This window comes from Canis lupus, chromosome 13 (genome assembly GCF_011100685.1).
Source record: "Canis lupus familiaris isolate Mischka breed German Shepherd chromosome 13, alternate assembly UU_Cfam_GSD_1.0, whole genome shotgun sequence".
Lineage (NCBI taxonomy): Eukaryota > Metazoa > Chordata > Mammalia > Carnivora > Canidae > Canis > Canis lupus.
Window position 1 is genome coordinate 41,941,854 of NC_049234.1, and position 14,985 is coordinate 41,956,838.

The window sequence follows — 14,985 nt, forward strand, 5'->3', positions numbered from 1 at the left end:
CAAGAAGTATTGTACACTGTGCTGGGGCGCTGGGTGGCTCAGCTGGTTGGGAGTCGGCTTTCGGTAAGGGTCATGATCCCAGAGCCCCGGGATCGAGCCCTGTTGTCAGGCCCCCCTCCCTGCTCACCGGGTGGTCTGCTTCTCCCTCTCCCTCTGCTCCTCCCCAGCTCGTGCTTGGGCTCTCTTTCTCTCTCTCTAAGTTAATAAAACATTTTCTTTTAATGTACTTTACACTAAATTATCCCGAGCCTCCCGAAAGAGTTTAGTGCTAACCAGCATGGCATCTTTGTTCGAACAGACCTTTCACCAGCCTATTTCACTTATAAACAGACCATCGGATCAGTAGGATTTTAGGAACTCAAATTGTGAGGCAGGAACAGGCAAAGGTAGCAGTGTTCCCAAAGGGGTGGTGCACAATTCCTAGTTTACATATGCCCCAAAAGCCTTAATTTGGTTGGATTCTAAACATGGCAGTGAGACTGACATAGGTCATTAAAAGCTAGACAACAATTTACATTGTGAACAGGATGTAACCAAAATTACTTGGTGCCATAATTCCTCCAAAATCTATAGACATCGAAGAATACTGAATTCTTACTTCTCTTGCGTCCATCACTGTCCCCACACCAACCGTCAGAGCCATGGTTGGCACCTTCGATAAATCTCCATCAAAATATTTAGCATTTGCCAAAATGGTGTCCATTGCTAGAGTCTTTAATCTTGTCCTTGATACTAAACTGGATCCTGGCTCATTGAAAGCGATATGACCATCTGGACCGATTCCTTTTAAAAGAAGTATACACACACATAGACACATAAAGTAAATAAGATTTCTCAGGGTTCAACTTGTTTTTAAGAGCAAACAGTCATAAACACGGCTCACCTTGTTTATTTTGATAACCGGGCGTCTAATCCTGCATTAAAACATTTGTTCCTGTCTTCAATTCAACGAGCATTCCAAGGTTCTCCATATGCTCAGCACTACGCTAGCATGATCGCAACAGCAGTAAAATTTAGCATATTAGCTTATATTAGCACCGTGCTTTACAGTTGATAAAGCCTTTTCGCATCTCAACACCACATACACTTAACAATCTTGTGAGACAGTCTTATTGGGAATATCTATTTCCCTCATCACCTCAAGCTTTCGTGAGCTCAAAAGGGAACTCTGACTGACATGCAAGGAGAATACAGGACTATTCGAGGTAACAATTTAAGCTTACTAAGTTAAATACAGAGACAAAAGACTCAAACCCCAATCTTCGGATGCCTACGCATCAGTATTTATGGCCAACACTCTCTCACTTGGTCCTAGTCTACAGGGTGCAATTCCTAGTGGACCTCCCTGTAGCTTGGACAGTATAGGGCAGTAGTTTTCTTCAGACCCTTTGGCCGTGGCCTACTGCAAGCGATCTACCTGACGCTGCAGTCTAGTACACACAACTACACCTACAACGTAATTAAGGACAAGAACGGCATGAAACAATACCTACCCCTGCGAGGAGCCTTTCTATTTCATTAGCAAAACTTACAAAAGGGAAATGCAGAATGTGAAGGACTATATTGATTTTGTGACCTACTCATGGGTGACGACCACAACCTGGAAAAACTGCTTTAAGGAGACCTACTACCAGCTCTGATATTCTAGGACTGCCTCTAAGAATATAGGTAAAAAAAAAAAAAAAAAAATGACATTCCTTATTTGAATGGAATTGGAAGCAAACCTTTTCATAAAATGAAGAAACTTTCTATGGTATAAATAGAGCAAGTCTTACATACGTATGCCCTACCAGCTAGTCCAGAGCTCTGACCACCTCGATGAAAAAGTAAACCCACAAGTTCTGAGTCAAAATACCTGTTACACTGATATATTTACTTTAATGACAGATATGTGTCTTTTACTGACTCTGAACCAGTTTCTCTCAGATCATAACAAACTATGACAAAGAATAACCTGGTTTTGATGGAATAAAAGAGAAATGAAAATCTTGGGGAGCATATTATAAGCTACCAAAGCACCCCATTCTAGGAACTTTTAATGTGGTGACATAAAAAGCCTGTGCTTACTATGTATGGATTTTTTTTTTTATTTTTTATACGCTTGTAAATATAGTCTTTAGATCATAGATGGGCATTTCTTGCTAGATTTAGAAAACTATTGTTTCTCCTCTTAAGTATAAATCTGTACAAATATTTTATTTCTCTATGTATGTATAAAGAAGAAAGCCTGGAACCAGGAAAGTACAAGTTCCAGAAAAAATAGGAAGATCCTCCGTTCTACCTGGTGACGTGCACCAGAAGTGTACAGTAAGGCTGGAAGTATCAGCAGCGGTTCATGACGGCACAGGTCAATGCAGTCCCTCGCCCACCCAGTGAATAATCATCAGAGGTTGAGCTTCCTGATATAAAACTATTTTAAAAGCATTCAGAATGTTTCACAAAGTTTTACAAAACTTTCATTGAAATAATCATGAAATCTAAAAACCATGCCAAATCCTCATTCAGTCTTGAAGTCTAGACTAATCAGTCACCCCCTTAGGAAACATCTCTAAAACCTCAGAGTCTGGATTGCATGCCTTCCCTGTGTTCCCACAGTTCTGTGGGGCAGAGTGCAGATTTCACTGGAATAAGGACTTTCTCTTAATTACTCTACGCTTACCTCTTAGAGCAATCCATGCCACGCAGGAGGCCCTCAATAACCAGTGGCTCAATAAACGAATAATGGCTACTGTTCTTTGGTATGCTCGATATGGTTTCCCTCTCCTCCTCCTGCCCCGCTCTGCTTCCCTCACAACTAGGGGGCCTTGGTCTGCTCTGTATCTGAGGCGGGAGGAGTGTGGTCTAGTGGTAAATACTTGTCTCAAGGTTTCCTGAGAGAAATCCTGAAACTCGAGCAGGGATGCAGAAAAGAAGGCAGGCATCTGCAGCTGTGGTATCTGAGGGCAGCACAGCAGGAAAGCATCCGTAGGTTCCTGCGTTGGAGACTGAGGCTCCTTGGTTCTTGTTCTTCCACAGAGTTGGCTGTTTCAGTTCTTCTAACAATTCTGTGAGTTAGCCCAGCATCATTCCAGTTAATTCACTTTTGGTCCCAAAGTAGATTACAGTTACTTGCAAACCAAAGATTCTAATCATGTAACTACTGGAGAGGGTTAAAGTTTTCCCTGCTGTCTTATCTTTATTTTTTTAAAAACAGTACCTTAAAATAATGGTAAAGTTAGTAAAATCTTTATAGAGTTTATTTGTAAACTGTCATACTTGAATATTTTATTGCTGGGGTTGGGTCAGGGATTGCATGTTACATTTACCCTTCCTCTTAACAATTGTCATCACAGGAAGAATGACAACTTTTGGCAGTACATATTTCCTTTTTCTTTTCTACTGAGAAAAGGGAATTCTTCTATTTCCCAGAGTAAGACAGGACGGATTCATAGTCTTGAGCTCTTCTCCTTCTACTCTTTCCAGCTCAGAGGGGAGGAATAGGAAACCCCATTTTGGCCTCAAGCCCAACCTGAAATCTCTAACCCAACTTTACCTTTAATAAGGCTGATATTTTGATCCCATTTGGCTCAGTTCTTAGTGTTTTTATTAACCAACAAATCCTGGAACAAAAGAAGGGTAAGTGATAAGACCCAAATACCAAGCCTCATCTTGAAAAATCCAATAACAAACCTAGATCAACAAAGGAAAAGAATCAAATGAGATTCCTCCATGAGTGTACATCCAATAACGGGGACCCCAAATAGGAGAAAGTTCAGCGAAAATGCAATAAGCTAGCCCCTCTCCCCTGATACACAGGCTAATCATGTCCTTTGGACGGTGAATATAAAATGGCATGACATGACTACAGTGAAGATGTTAATGAAGAGGCAAGGAAATTGTCTTAATTGATTTATTTTTGGTCAGGGAAGGATGTCTACAGGAACCTTAAGACAAAAATTGGTTAGAAGACAAAGCAAAGTTCTTTCTAGTGGTAAGTGTCAGTGATACACATAAATAATTATAATTTGTACTTCATGTGTTTCAAAGGGAAAACTAAGACGACCTATCGTGAGGAAATAAACCAAAAAACTTTAGCTAAAAAGAAATGGAAAGTGACTTAAAGCTATAGGAAAAGAAGAAAGTTCTAGGGGAAATCTATGATAAGGGATAGTCAGGCTTCAACATTACCTTAAGCTGTAAATACTTTCTGGGAAGCAGACAAAGGGAGAAAATGGAATTCAAGAGTTCTTAGGTACCCCCCCAACAACCCCCCTTGCAAATTCTATTTTCTGGCATGGAATCCCCAAAGGATTTGTCACAAGGATTCTTATATAAGGCAAATAAATTAACAGGAAAGAAAAAAAAAAGACATTCAAATGAAGAAGTAAAAAAGATATTTTTCATTAAGGCATTTTTAATAATGGCTACGTCTAATAACCACCATGCCTTTTTGTATAATGGTAATGAGTGAAAATATTTCTCAATATAACTGAAATACAGATACATTAGATACAATTACGTTACAGTAATTAGGTATACATTGTAATAATCTTACTTGATTTTGCTATGGAGTTTAGAAAATCTAGAGAATGTATGGGTAATGCGTTCCTTAAATGTTCCCAAACATGGATTCAAATACCCTTGATATGGGCAAGTACAAATAGTAATTATCTCAGAACTGAACCATATGGACAATATTGTAATACAAATGTTTTCCAGGAATACTGAAGTAATATTATTAGCGAATTTTATTTAAAACACAGGTAACTTTCTATTTTGAGAGGCCAAGTATCTTAGCTTAGATTCTTGCTGAGATAAAAACCATCCTATCTACAAAATAAAGTAAATGACACTGGCAGTGCGAGGTAGAGAAAAAAATTTCCTCAAAGGGAAAATTTCAATCTCACTGGATACCATTAGAGATAGTTCAGTTAAAAACAAAACAAACAAAAAAAACAAAAACAAACAAACAAACAAACAAAAAAAACCCAGGAAATTCAATGAACTAAGCAACAATTATTTCAGATTCTACAGTTCAGAAAGGGAAGACTGAAGTAACACTTAATGGAGTACCAATTATACACCAGCCACTGTGCAAAGCATTTTATACATTATACCATGGTTAATGCTCACTATTTTTGGAATGGTCAATATTAATCCTCTTTTACAAATAACATAGCTATACTGGATTTCAAAAGAAACTTCCCAAGGTCATACAGATGATAAGTGACCAACACAGAATGTGAATTCACGTCTGACCGTATGTAATACCCAATTTTCCCCAAGGGCAACCAACCACCACAACCATACTGGGCCACCTCAGCCATCAAGTAGCTTCAAAACAGCTCCCCTGAACATCTAACTCATGTACTTTTAAGCAGTCTTCAGTCTTTTACTAAATCAAATATAAGATATATCTGGAGAACTTAACTTAGAGCTTTAGTACGTTTAGTTTAATACTAAAACTTCTGGCAAAAAAGCAAAGTTTGGTTTCAGTTTAGTTGATGCTATACTATCCTTAGGGCAATTAAGCAGCTGTTTCAGAGGCTTCATAATGAAGACAGAAAACCATGTTGTCATTACAAAGAAATAAACTTCCTATTTTCAATGGTACATTATGAACCTGTGCCTACAGATATACATAAATTTTATGTGGAATTTAGCCAATTAAACATTTATTCATGTGGAGTTTATGAAGACAGTTATACAGCTTAGTTCACATTCACTACAGGGTGATGATAAGTCTTTATCATTCTTAACTGACATGCTAAAATCCACCTGTTCCTCATGCGAACTTTTAGAGATTTAACCTTGTAATTTGGTAAAGAAATTCTTGATGGGTTAGGATTTTAAAGGAATCATAAAATATATGAATTATCATTTAGGAAAAGAAACATCAGTCATTTTGTAAGGTGGGTAAACTGTTAATTCTAAAGAGATTAATATAAAAGTTTAGCAGGTATTAGAACTTACTTCTCAAGACATAATTTAAACAATTTTAACTTGTAATCTTAATATTTTTTTTGATGAAAATAAAGTAAAATAAGAATCAGTAGCTTAATAAATGGATATTATATAGACAGTTACGGGTGTTCCCTATATTAAACAAAGGTAAAGATTAATGACAAAATGTTTTACGTACCTCCAACAAAAAGGTCAATTCCTCCAGCTTCTTTTATTTTCTTTTCAAAAGCATCACATTCTGCTTGTAAATCTGTAGCATTCCCATCAAGGATATGAGCATTATTAGGATCTATATCAATATGCTTAAAAAAGTTATTCCACATATAAGAATGGTAGCTTTCAGGATGATTTCTGGGAAGTCCTAAATAAAAAGTTAATCAATAAAAATTTAAGTATTTCCAGGAATAAATCCAAAGTTTACTTTCCCGATTAAGCCATAAATGCTATTTACGAATATATAACCTTTATAATTCCATATCCAACTTCAAGGCATTTTTTTTCAAGGCATTTTTATGTGGAATATATGCTTCATATGACAGATGTTATTTTAATCACTTTACATGTATGCATTAATTCAAATAATTTATACAACATCTACAGAATTACTTTTATCATTCTCATTTTATAGATAAACAACAAAGCACAGAAAAGTTAAGTAACTTTCCTAAGGTCACATTTCTCAGAGAAAGACTGGAACTCAAACACAGAAGTCTAGTTCACATGCATTCAATCATCATATTTCACTTCTAAAACACACAAAAATTTTACCAAAGGAACTGATATATGTGTTAAACTCAACATAAATTAATTAGCCACACATCTGAAAAGTTGGTCCAGGTTTCTCCATTTTTCCTATATGCATGCAAAGTATACTGAATCACAAAAATTGTTTAGCTATCATTTAGGCTACCGTTAAAAATGTATTCCTATGTTCCAAGTTTAAAACAGAGTTAATTCACATCACAGATCTTTCCTGTTAAGTTAGAAATCAATAATGTTAATAGCTTCATAGCCACAAATATAAATGCACTTATATTTGAAAAATCTTTATTAATTAGTTTTACATACGTGGTACTCAATTTATCCCCACCACACTAGTTTTAACTTTGCCTTAAGAAAAAAATAAAAATAAGAATTGAGGGACTGGCTCAAAGTTGCATGATTGGTAACTGGCCGAGCCCAAGAATGAACAGAGCTGTTTTCTAGTCCCGTATTCCTCCCACTATATTGTGCTAGCATCACAAAAATACAGATTTTTATTAAATATAAACTCCCAACTCTCATCACAAGGCAGTACATTATCTTCTAAAAATAATCCTACTACATTCAAAACATAAATACAATATATTAATTCTTAAACTATATTCATTTAAAACATAACATATCCAAATAATATATTCAAATAATATAGCTTACCTACATATTCATCCATGTTAAAGGTCTTCACATATTTAAAAGAAAGGTCTCCATTCTTGTGATATTCTATTAGTTTTTTATAACATCCTAAAGGTGTACTCCCTAAAACAGATAGAGATTCCATTTTCTAATATAACATGAAAAATCTATTTTTTAAAAAAATGTTTCTATTTACTTTACTCTCAATGATCTTCTCTATTTCTAATTTACTAGGGAAACAATTATTAATTTAAATACATATTCAATAAACACATGTATTACAAATTATACAGACATTTGCAAGATACCTTGAACTCTTAGAATTTGTTGAATGAAACTGGAAATCTGTCAATAGATTATAGTTTGGAAAATTATTCTAGAAGTTGTCTAGCATTTGGAATTAATGCTGTATATTCTAAGATTAGAAACTTCTAGAAAGCACATTTGAATTAAAATAAACACGCACACCCCACCTTTGAGAAAAAGCTGATTTAGAGAAGGATTTGTATCATATAAGTGATAACAGAGAAAAGTCAAGTTGATGATTTAATGAAATCAAAAGGGAAACCAGAGCTAAATTTAAATATCGCCTCTACTTTCAAAATAGACTCAGAAATTGGCAAGGACTGATTGAGGAACATTAGCCTTTATGATTTTAACTGGAGATTCTGTTTCTTATTTTCTGTTATCTTCAGCATATATCTGCTAAAATGTATAAAGTTAAATGCCTTTCATTTGAGATGAAAGAATAATGCAAGTGGCTATAAATAATAAATGTTGGTTCAGAGAAGTGAAGACTAAGAGATTTTCTTAAAGTTAAAGCAAACATAACGTTTTAAATTGCAATTAATAATTTATACATCAAATTTAACAATTCCATCTCAAAGAACTATAGCCCACTAACATAAAACCTGTTCAAAAGATGGACAAATGTGCTTTTCCTTCTTCCTTTCTAGAAACATAAACAAATCTGTGTTTGTTTCAATGTCGAAGAATACTATTTATGGGACTCCTTCAACTTAAGAACATATGATTTAAAAAAGGGAGAAGTCACAATGGTGATGAGAAAAAAAACAAAACCCACATTCATTTTCTACTTTTTAATCAAAGTCACTGAAGAAAATAAAATAATGAAAGATATAGTACATGGTGCACTGGTTAAAGAAACCTCATTTTAGTATCTGCTTTGTAAAACTCATTTACTGTAATAGCTATTACCAAGTGCTCAGTATGATTCAGATAAAACAAAGATGAAAACTGTTTCTATCCTTAAACCTCACAGGACAGGAATAGGCAAATATAAAACAACTGGAACAAAGGAAAATATTGTAAATAACCTATAAAAAGTCTGGAGAACTGTTGTAAATCAAAGAAGAAAAGAGTATAGTCTAGTTTGTTGGAGGAAGGATTCATGAAGATGACATTTCAACTGAGTCTTGAAAAAGGGGTAGATTCCAATAGTAAAAGTTAGGGTTGGGTTGTGGTTGAGAACAGAAATAAGATTGGGGCGGCGGGCAGAGATGACACCTGTATGCTTCCCAGGTGCCAGATGCTACACTGGTATCTCTACACATTAGCTCATGTAAATGTCACAACCTCGGGAAATTGGCATTATCTTTCCCATTTTGAGAATGAAAGGATCGGGTCAAAAAGATTGAAGATTAAGGAGCCAGGGATCTGAGAGATCCTTTCGGTTCCAAGGATCATATAGTTTTCAGTATATATGAACTATAGCAACGTGAGTGTAAGTAAAGCCAGCATGTTCAGGTCTATTGTTTGAACTACAAGCAGTCTAATTTTCCTATTGTGCCTCAGACTAAGGGAATCAGGGAGTAAGTTTGGGAGGAAGGACGCATGCAGGCCCTTACATGTGAAGCTTGTTAAGGTCATGTCAATAAACACGGAACAGATACTCCCCAGAAACCGTGCCTGGTTGGAGGGACAATATAGCATGCAACATGCAGTTGCAGAAGTGTATGTGCAACCCTCAAAACCAAGGAAGAGGAGAGAGCATGGTTAACATGTTAATGGTCAAGGAAGGAGGAAAGTGGAAAACCAGCAAAGGTCTTCCAAGATACCCCATCGGCAGGTATATTATTAGCAGCTAAACTATCCAAAAACAAAGCAAAAGTTGTAGATCTAAACACACAAAAGCATGTTTAGGACTGCCTGCAGACTGGGGGAAGATTTCCCGCTCCCAAACTAACATTACTATTTATTTCTATATCATATTTAAGAGCATGATCAAAGCATAGCCTGGATGCAACCCAGGCAAAGTGATACAGAGATACTATGTCCAACCACTGGGGCTCATGTCTCCAAAATGTGGGTGTTGAGGATGCCAGTATACAATTGTTGGTGTATACAATTTTCTGGCGCATACAGTTTTTAAAAATCTACTTCCTTGGACCAAAAGACAAAAAGCAAAATAGCAAACAAACAACTTGATGAGCTAAATAATAGCTTTTATGGAAATTACACCAGTGGAAAAAAAGTGTGTCGTTTTTATGCCGTTAGCACATATGAGGGTAGGAGCAGAAGAAAAAAAATACTGTTTGAATAAGATACACTTATGGGAACCTTAAATTTATGCAGTATTTACAGTAGACAAAGGAGTAGCACAAACATTGCCTTATTTGAGCCTCAAACAACATTATCAGCTACCATTATCCTTATCCTTCTTAAAGGTAAGGAAACCAAAGATCAGGGAGGTAGAATAAATAACTGCCTTGCGATCACCGAGAAAGTGGCAGCTCTGATTCCAGGTCCAATACTCTTTCCTGGGCAAGTCAACAATATCAAATTAAGTGCCATGAGATCAAGGACGCCAGTTGGTTAACTTTAAAGAAAAAAATTAACAGGGAACTAAGTACATTAAAACATGCAATTCACACTTATGTTTATTCTGTTATGAAGACAGACCAGTCTTTGATTTTTCACTCACAGTATTTCTAAAAGAAGAAAATGAATACAGAAATAGTAAAGGGCTAGTAAGATCATGAAAACATAGGAGGCGGGGGAGGTGAAATGAAAAGGCAAGAGTACCTACGTCAGGCACCTCTTATTGATCATTAGGAAGGCTAATCTACTAACTAGTTATATGAATAATGAAAGTAGCATCCCTAAAAAAAAAAAAAGACTGCTAGAAAAAGGTACAAAAATATTATGACCAGAACTTAAGTTAGGACATTTCCTTGTACATTTGGTTAAGTGATCTGCAATTTTATTTTATTTTATTTTTTATTTATTTTATTTATTTTATTTATTTATTTATTTTTGATCTGCAATTTTAATACAAGAAAACAGTAATGAAATGTACACACTAGATAGACATTTCTGGCTCTATATACGGACATGCTCAATCAGTGATGTGGCAAGAAAAAAGGGGAAACTCTCATCCCATGACTTTACGTGTCTAGAATGGAAACAAAATGGTGTATTACCTGTTGGCAATCCCAACGTGAAATACCTGTCCTGTCCAGGTTTGAACTGAATGATGCGGTTACAGATGTATTTGGCCGCCCACTCACTGGCCAAGTCATAGTTGTCAAGAATTACAAGCCTCATTGTGGGGACGCACGGCTTCCAGGACAAGAGGTTCAAACCTGAGAAGAAGATTCCATTGCAGAGCGCGTTAGGTAACGGACAGACACGCAAACCTAAGTGTCTGAACACTCATGACTTCAAGAAGGACGTTACTTCTCAAAGACACGCACACGCACAAATGCAAGCTGTACTCTCAGAGTGGCAGTCACGGCCTTCCTCTTTTGAACAGCCCTCGGGCTCCAGGCAGCGGGCTAGGTAATGCAAGTGCCTACAACAGTCTTCGGAAGTAAATATAACACCCGGTTGTAGGTGAGAAGGACTCACATAATTTGAGGTCACGCGGTTACTAAACGACAAAGCCAGAAGTAACACCAAGGCACCCTTAAAGTCTTTGTGAGACACCACACTGCACGGTCTTGACAGGGACGGTACGTGGAGCAACATAAACCTAAAGGCGAACAAAGCAGGATTTCGTATCTTGAATCCAAGTGTTTGGTAGCAAGGATCACTTCCCACCTCTGGGTTAGTCATGGAAATCCAGAACTCTCTCTATAAGTACTATAAAAACCAGACCTCCCCTTTGTTAAGGGTTTTTGTTAAGGGTTTTTATAAAAACGATACTTGCACTTCTTAAAAGTTTATACAGAAAGGTATAATAGGAAGAAAAAAATCAAAATTTCTACGCTCAAAAATAAAGACTGATAAATAAATAAATAAAATACTGTTTTTAGGCATACAACATCCCAGAGGTCTATCTAATGTGCACATATAAAAACAATGTATAGAAATCATTTTTAACAATGAGATCATATCAGACATGCTGTTTTTAATAAAAAGCGTAATATTTATTCTTCCTGAGTTTAAAGTGAACTAAAACTGCTAGCCTCTGAAGGAAAAAAAAAAAAGAAGAAATCATTCATAAAAAGCAGTTTTAGTTCCTAAAAAGCATACTCTAAGGTTAAGACATAATATTGCACTAATATTAAGAAATCAGTCTTTTAAAAAACTATGATTCCATTTCAGACAATGTGGACTGACCCACTACCACAAAAGATATAAAGTCTCGTAAACTCAGATTTCTGTAAAATATACTACTTTTATATCGACAAGATTCATAACATTTACATTGTGTTCTATGGTCTTAATTCCCATGTTTTAATTCTTAGTTTCATATTTAAATGGATCTGTCACCCACACCAACCTTTTACAAATGGCTTCAGCAGTCCTGAGTTCCCACACTTTACATGCAAAAATAAGTCAAATTCCTGACATTAATGGGAATTGTAGGTCTTCTTACAAGGAACATATGAAACCTCACTGATATCCTTGAGAACATAATGATTTAGAATTCAGGCATAACAATAAGAAATTATTTTATTATTTTTTAAAAATGTTTCAACATGGGCAACCCAGGTGGCTCAGCGGTTCAGCGCCTGCCTTCCGCCCAGGGCGTGACCCCGAGGTCCTGGGATCAAGTCCCAAATAGGGCTCCCTGCATGGAGCCTGCTTCTCCCTCTGCCTGTGTCTCTGCCTCTCTCTGTGTGTCTCTCATGAATAAATAAATAAAATCTTTAAAAAAATATGTTTCAACATTGTATTTGATTTAGGGGGTGAGGGGTGACAGGCAGGGGGAGCAGAGGCAGAGGGAGAAGCAGACCCGCTGCGGAGCAAGGAGCCTGGTGTGGGGCCTGATCCTAGACTCCAGGGTGATGACCTGGGCACAAGGCAGATGCTCAAGCGCCCGGCTGAGCCACCCAGGTGCCCAAACCCTAAGAAGTCAGGACCATCACGACTTAGGGTCTGGCGCAGTAACGGGAGACAAACGGCATTTCCAGACAATAACCTACATAGCAAGTCACAAATTCACTGCAACACAATGCACTTTGGCCTCTATTTAAATTCATTTAAATGATCCAATGCCAGCAAGGATTTCAACGCTACAACCGGCAGCAAAACAGATGCAGCTGCTTCTACAGGGCATGTCCCTGAGAGATGTGCTTACTTCTCACGAGAATATTCAGCGCCCTGATCACTGGTACAAAGAAAAACAAACAAACAAACAAACAAGCCCCACCCAACCCTGTCGGGTGGGGAGGCCAAACATCAGGGCTTCCAAGTGTCTCCCGTTCTGGCCACATTAGGTCCCTTTCCCAACTCAACACACCTGGGAGGGCCGCACCTGGGCCAGGCACCCAAGCTCTGCAGTCACAAGAATGACTAGGATAGGGGCGCCGCTAGGAGGGGCCTGTGCGCAGGGTTCAGGTCAAGGCCCTGGGCACCTGGCGCAGGTGCGGGCAGGCTCGCGGGGAGCCCCCTGCGGACCCGGGTGCGGGGCGCAGCACCCACACCCAGGAAAGCGGAATGTCGGGCGCCCGTTCACTCGGATCACAAAAGCGTGTCCCTGCCAGTGTGTGCCGGTGTTCGCAGACGCAGGCCGGGGCGGGCGGCCCGGGCAGTTCCCCGGCGTCACCCCCCGCCGGCACCCACCCGTGACCGCGCCCCCCGCGCCCCACTCGGTCACCCAGCTCGGCACCCTGCTCCGGCGCGCGTTCACTCCAGCGCCCGCCGCTGCGCCCGGACCCCACGACTTCAGAGCAGGACGGCAACTTGCACACGACCCGGGCTGCACCCTCGGCCCAGGGGGATCCACAGGGCACCCCAACTTGCACACGACTCGGGGATCCACACGGGCACCCCGACTTGCACACGACTCGGGGATCCACACGGGCACCCCGACTTGCACACGACTCAGAGGGATCCACTGGGCACCCCGACTTGCACACGACTCGGGGATCCACACGGGCACCCCGACTTGCACACGACTCAGAGGGACCCACACGGGCACCCCGACTTGCACACGACTCGGGGATCCACACGGGCACCCCGACTTGCACATGACTCAGAGGGATCCACAGGGCACCCCGACTTGCACACGACTCGGGGATCCACACGGGCACCCCGACTTGCACACGACTCAGAGGAACCCACACGGGCACCCCGACTTGCACACGACTCGGGGATCCACACGGGCACCCCGACTTGCACATGACTCAGAGGGATCCACAGGGCACCCCGACTTGCACACGACTCGGGGATCCACACGGGCACCCCGACTTGCACACGATTCAGAGGGAACCCCGACTTGCACACGACTCGGGGATCCACACGGGCACCCCGACTTGCACACGACTCGGGGAATCCACGCGGGCACCCCGACGTGCACACGACTCGGGGATCCACCCGGGCACCCCAACTTGCACACGGCACCCCAACTTGCACACGACTCAGGCTGCACGCTCGGCCCAGGGGGATCCACGCGGGCACCCCGACTTGCACACGGCACCCCAATTTGCACACGGCACCCCAACTTGCACACGACTCGGGCTGCACGCCCGGCCGAGGGGATCCACGCGGGCACCCCGACTTGCAGAACTGCAGCTCTGAGCTTCCTTTCCTCCCCCTGCCCCCGACCTGGCGGTGTCTGGGTGGCTGCAGCGACCCCCTCCCCCCCCACCCCGCCGCTGGAAGGCCCGCATCCAGGGCGGCGGCGGCCGATCCCCGACAGCGCCGCAGCGAGCCCCCCCGCAGGCCCGCCCCGCGCCCCCCGCGCCCCCCGCCGGGCCCCGACCCGGGCCTCACCTGCCGACCCCCCGGCACTTCCCGCGTGGGAACCGCGGAGGCCTGCAGCGCCGGGCGACCCCGAGCGACCCCGGCCGGCGAACGGCGTCCAGGCCCGAAGACCCGGATGTGCTCCCGCCCGAGGCGCGCGGGGCAGGCGGCGCAGCCCGCGGCTGGTGCGCATGCGCGGGCCCAGCCCGAGGACCGGCTCCAGCTCGCGGCCGCGGCGAGGACCAGCCCTCAGAGGCTGCCGGGGGCCGGCGCGGGGCGGGGCGGGGCGGGGCGGGGCGTGCGACGCGAGGGCGGGGCGGAGCCGGGCACCGGGCGGGGCCGCGCACCTGCGGAAGCATCACCTGGGGCCGCTGGTCCGTGTCGGGGTCCCCGCGGCGCGCGCAGCTCAGGGTCTGACTCCGGGGGGTCCGGGGCGGGGCGCAGGGTGCAGGGCATCCCGGAGATGCGGGGCCCGAAGCAGCTGCACACAAG

The 14,985-nt window shown here is 41.5% G+C and overlaps 1 protein-coding gene across 2 annotated transcripts in view; it reads right to left on the minus strand.

Annotated features, from left to right (window-relative positions):
• GNPDA2 (glucosamine-6-phosphate deaminase 2) overlaps positions 1-14,672 on the minus strand; it is a 25,099-nt gene extending 10,427 nt beyond the window's left edge. Inside the window, exons 1-5 of one of the 2 annotated variants that reach the window (XM_038555985.1) lie at positions 14,524-14,672; positions 10,782-10,943; positions 7,360-7,461; positions 6,122-6,304; positions 599-783 (exon numbers count right to left, since the gene is read on the minus strand). In XM_038555985.1, the coding sequence (XP_038411913.1) occupies positions 599-783; positions 6,122-6,304; positions 7,360-7,461; positions 10,782-10,905 (594 nt within the window). In that variant the 5' untranslated portion in view covers positions 10,906-10,943; positions 14,524-14,672. The remainder of the gene's footprint in view (positions 1-598; positions 784-6,121; positions 6,305-7,359; positions 7,462-10,781; positions 10,944-14,523) is intronic. The other variant, XM_038555984.1, reaches the window with a different exon arrangement.
• Between the last annotated feature and the right edge of the window lie 313 nt (positions 14,673-14,985).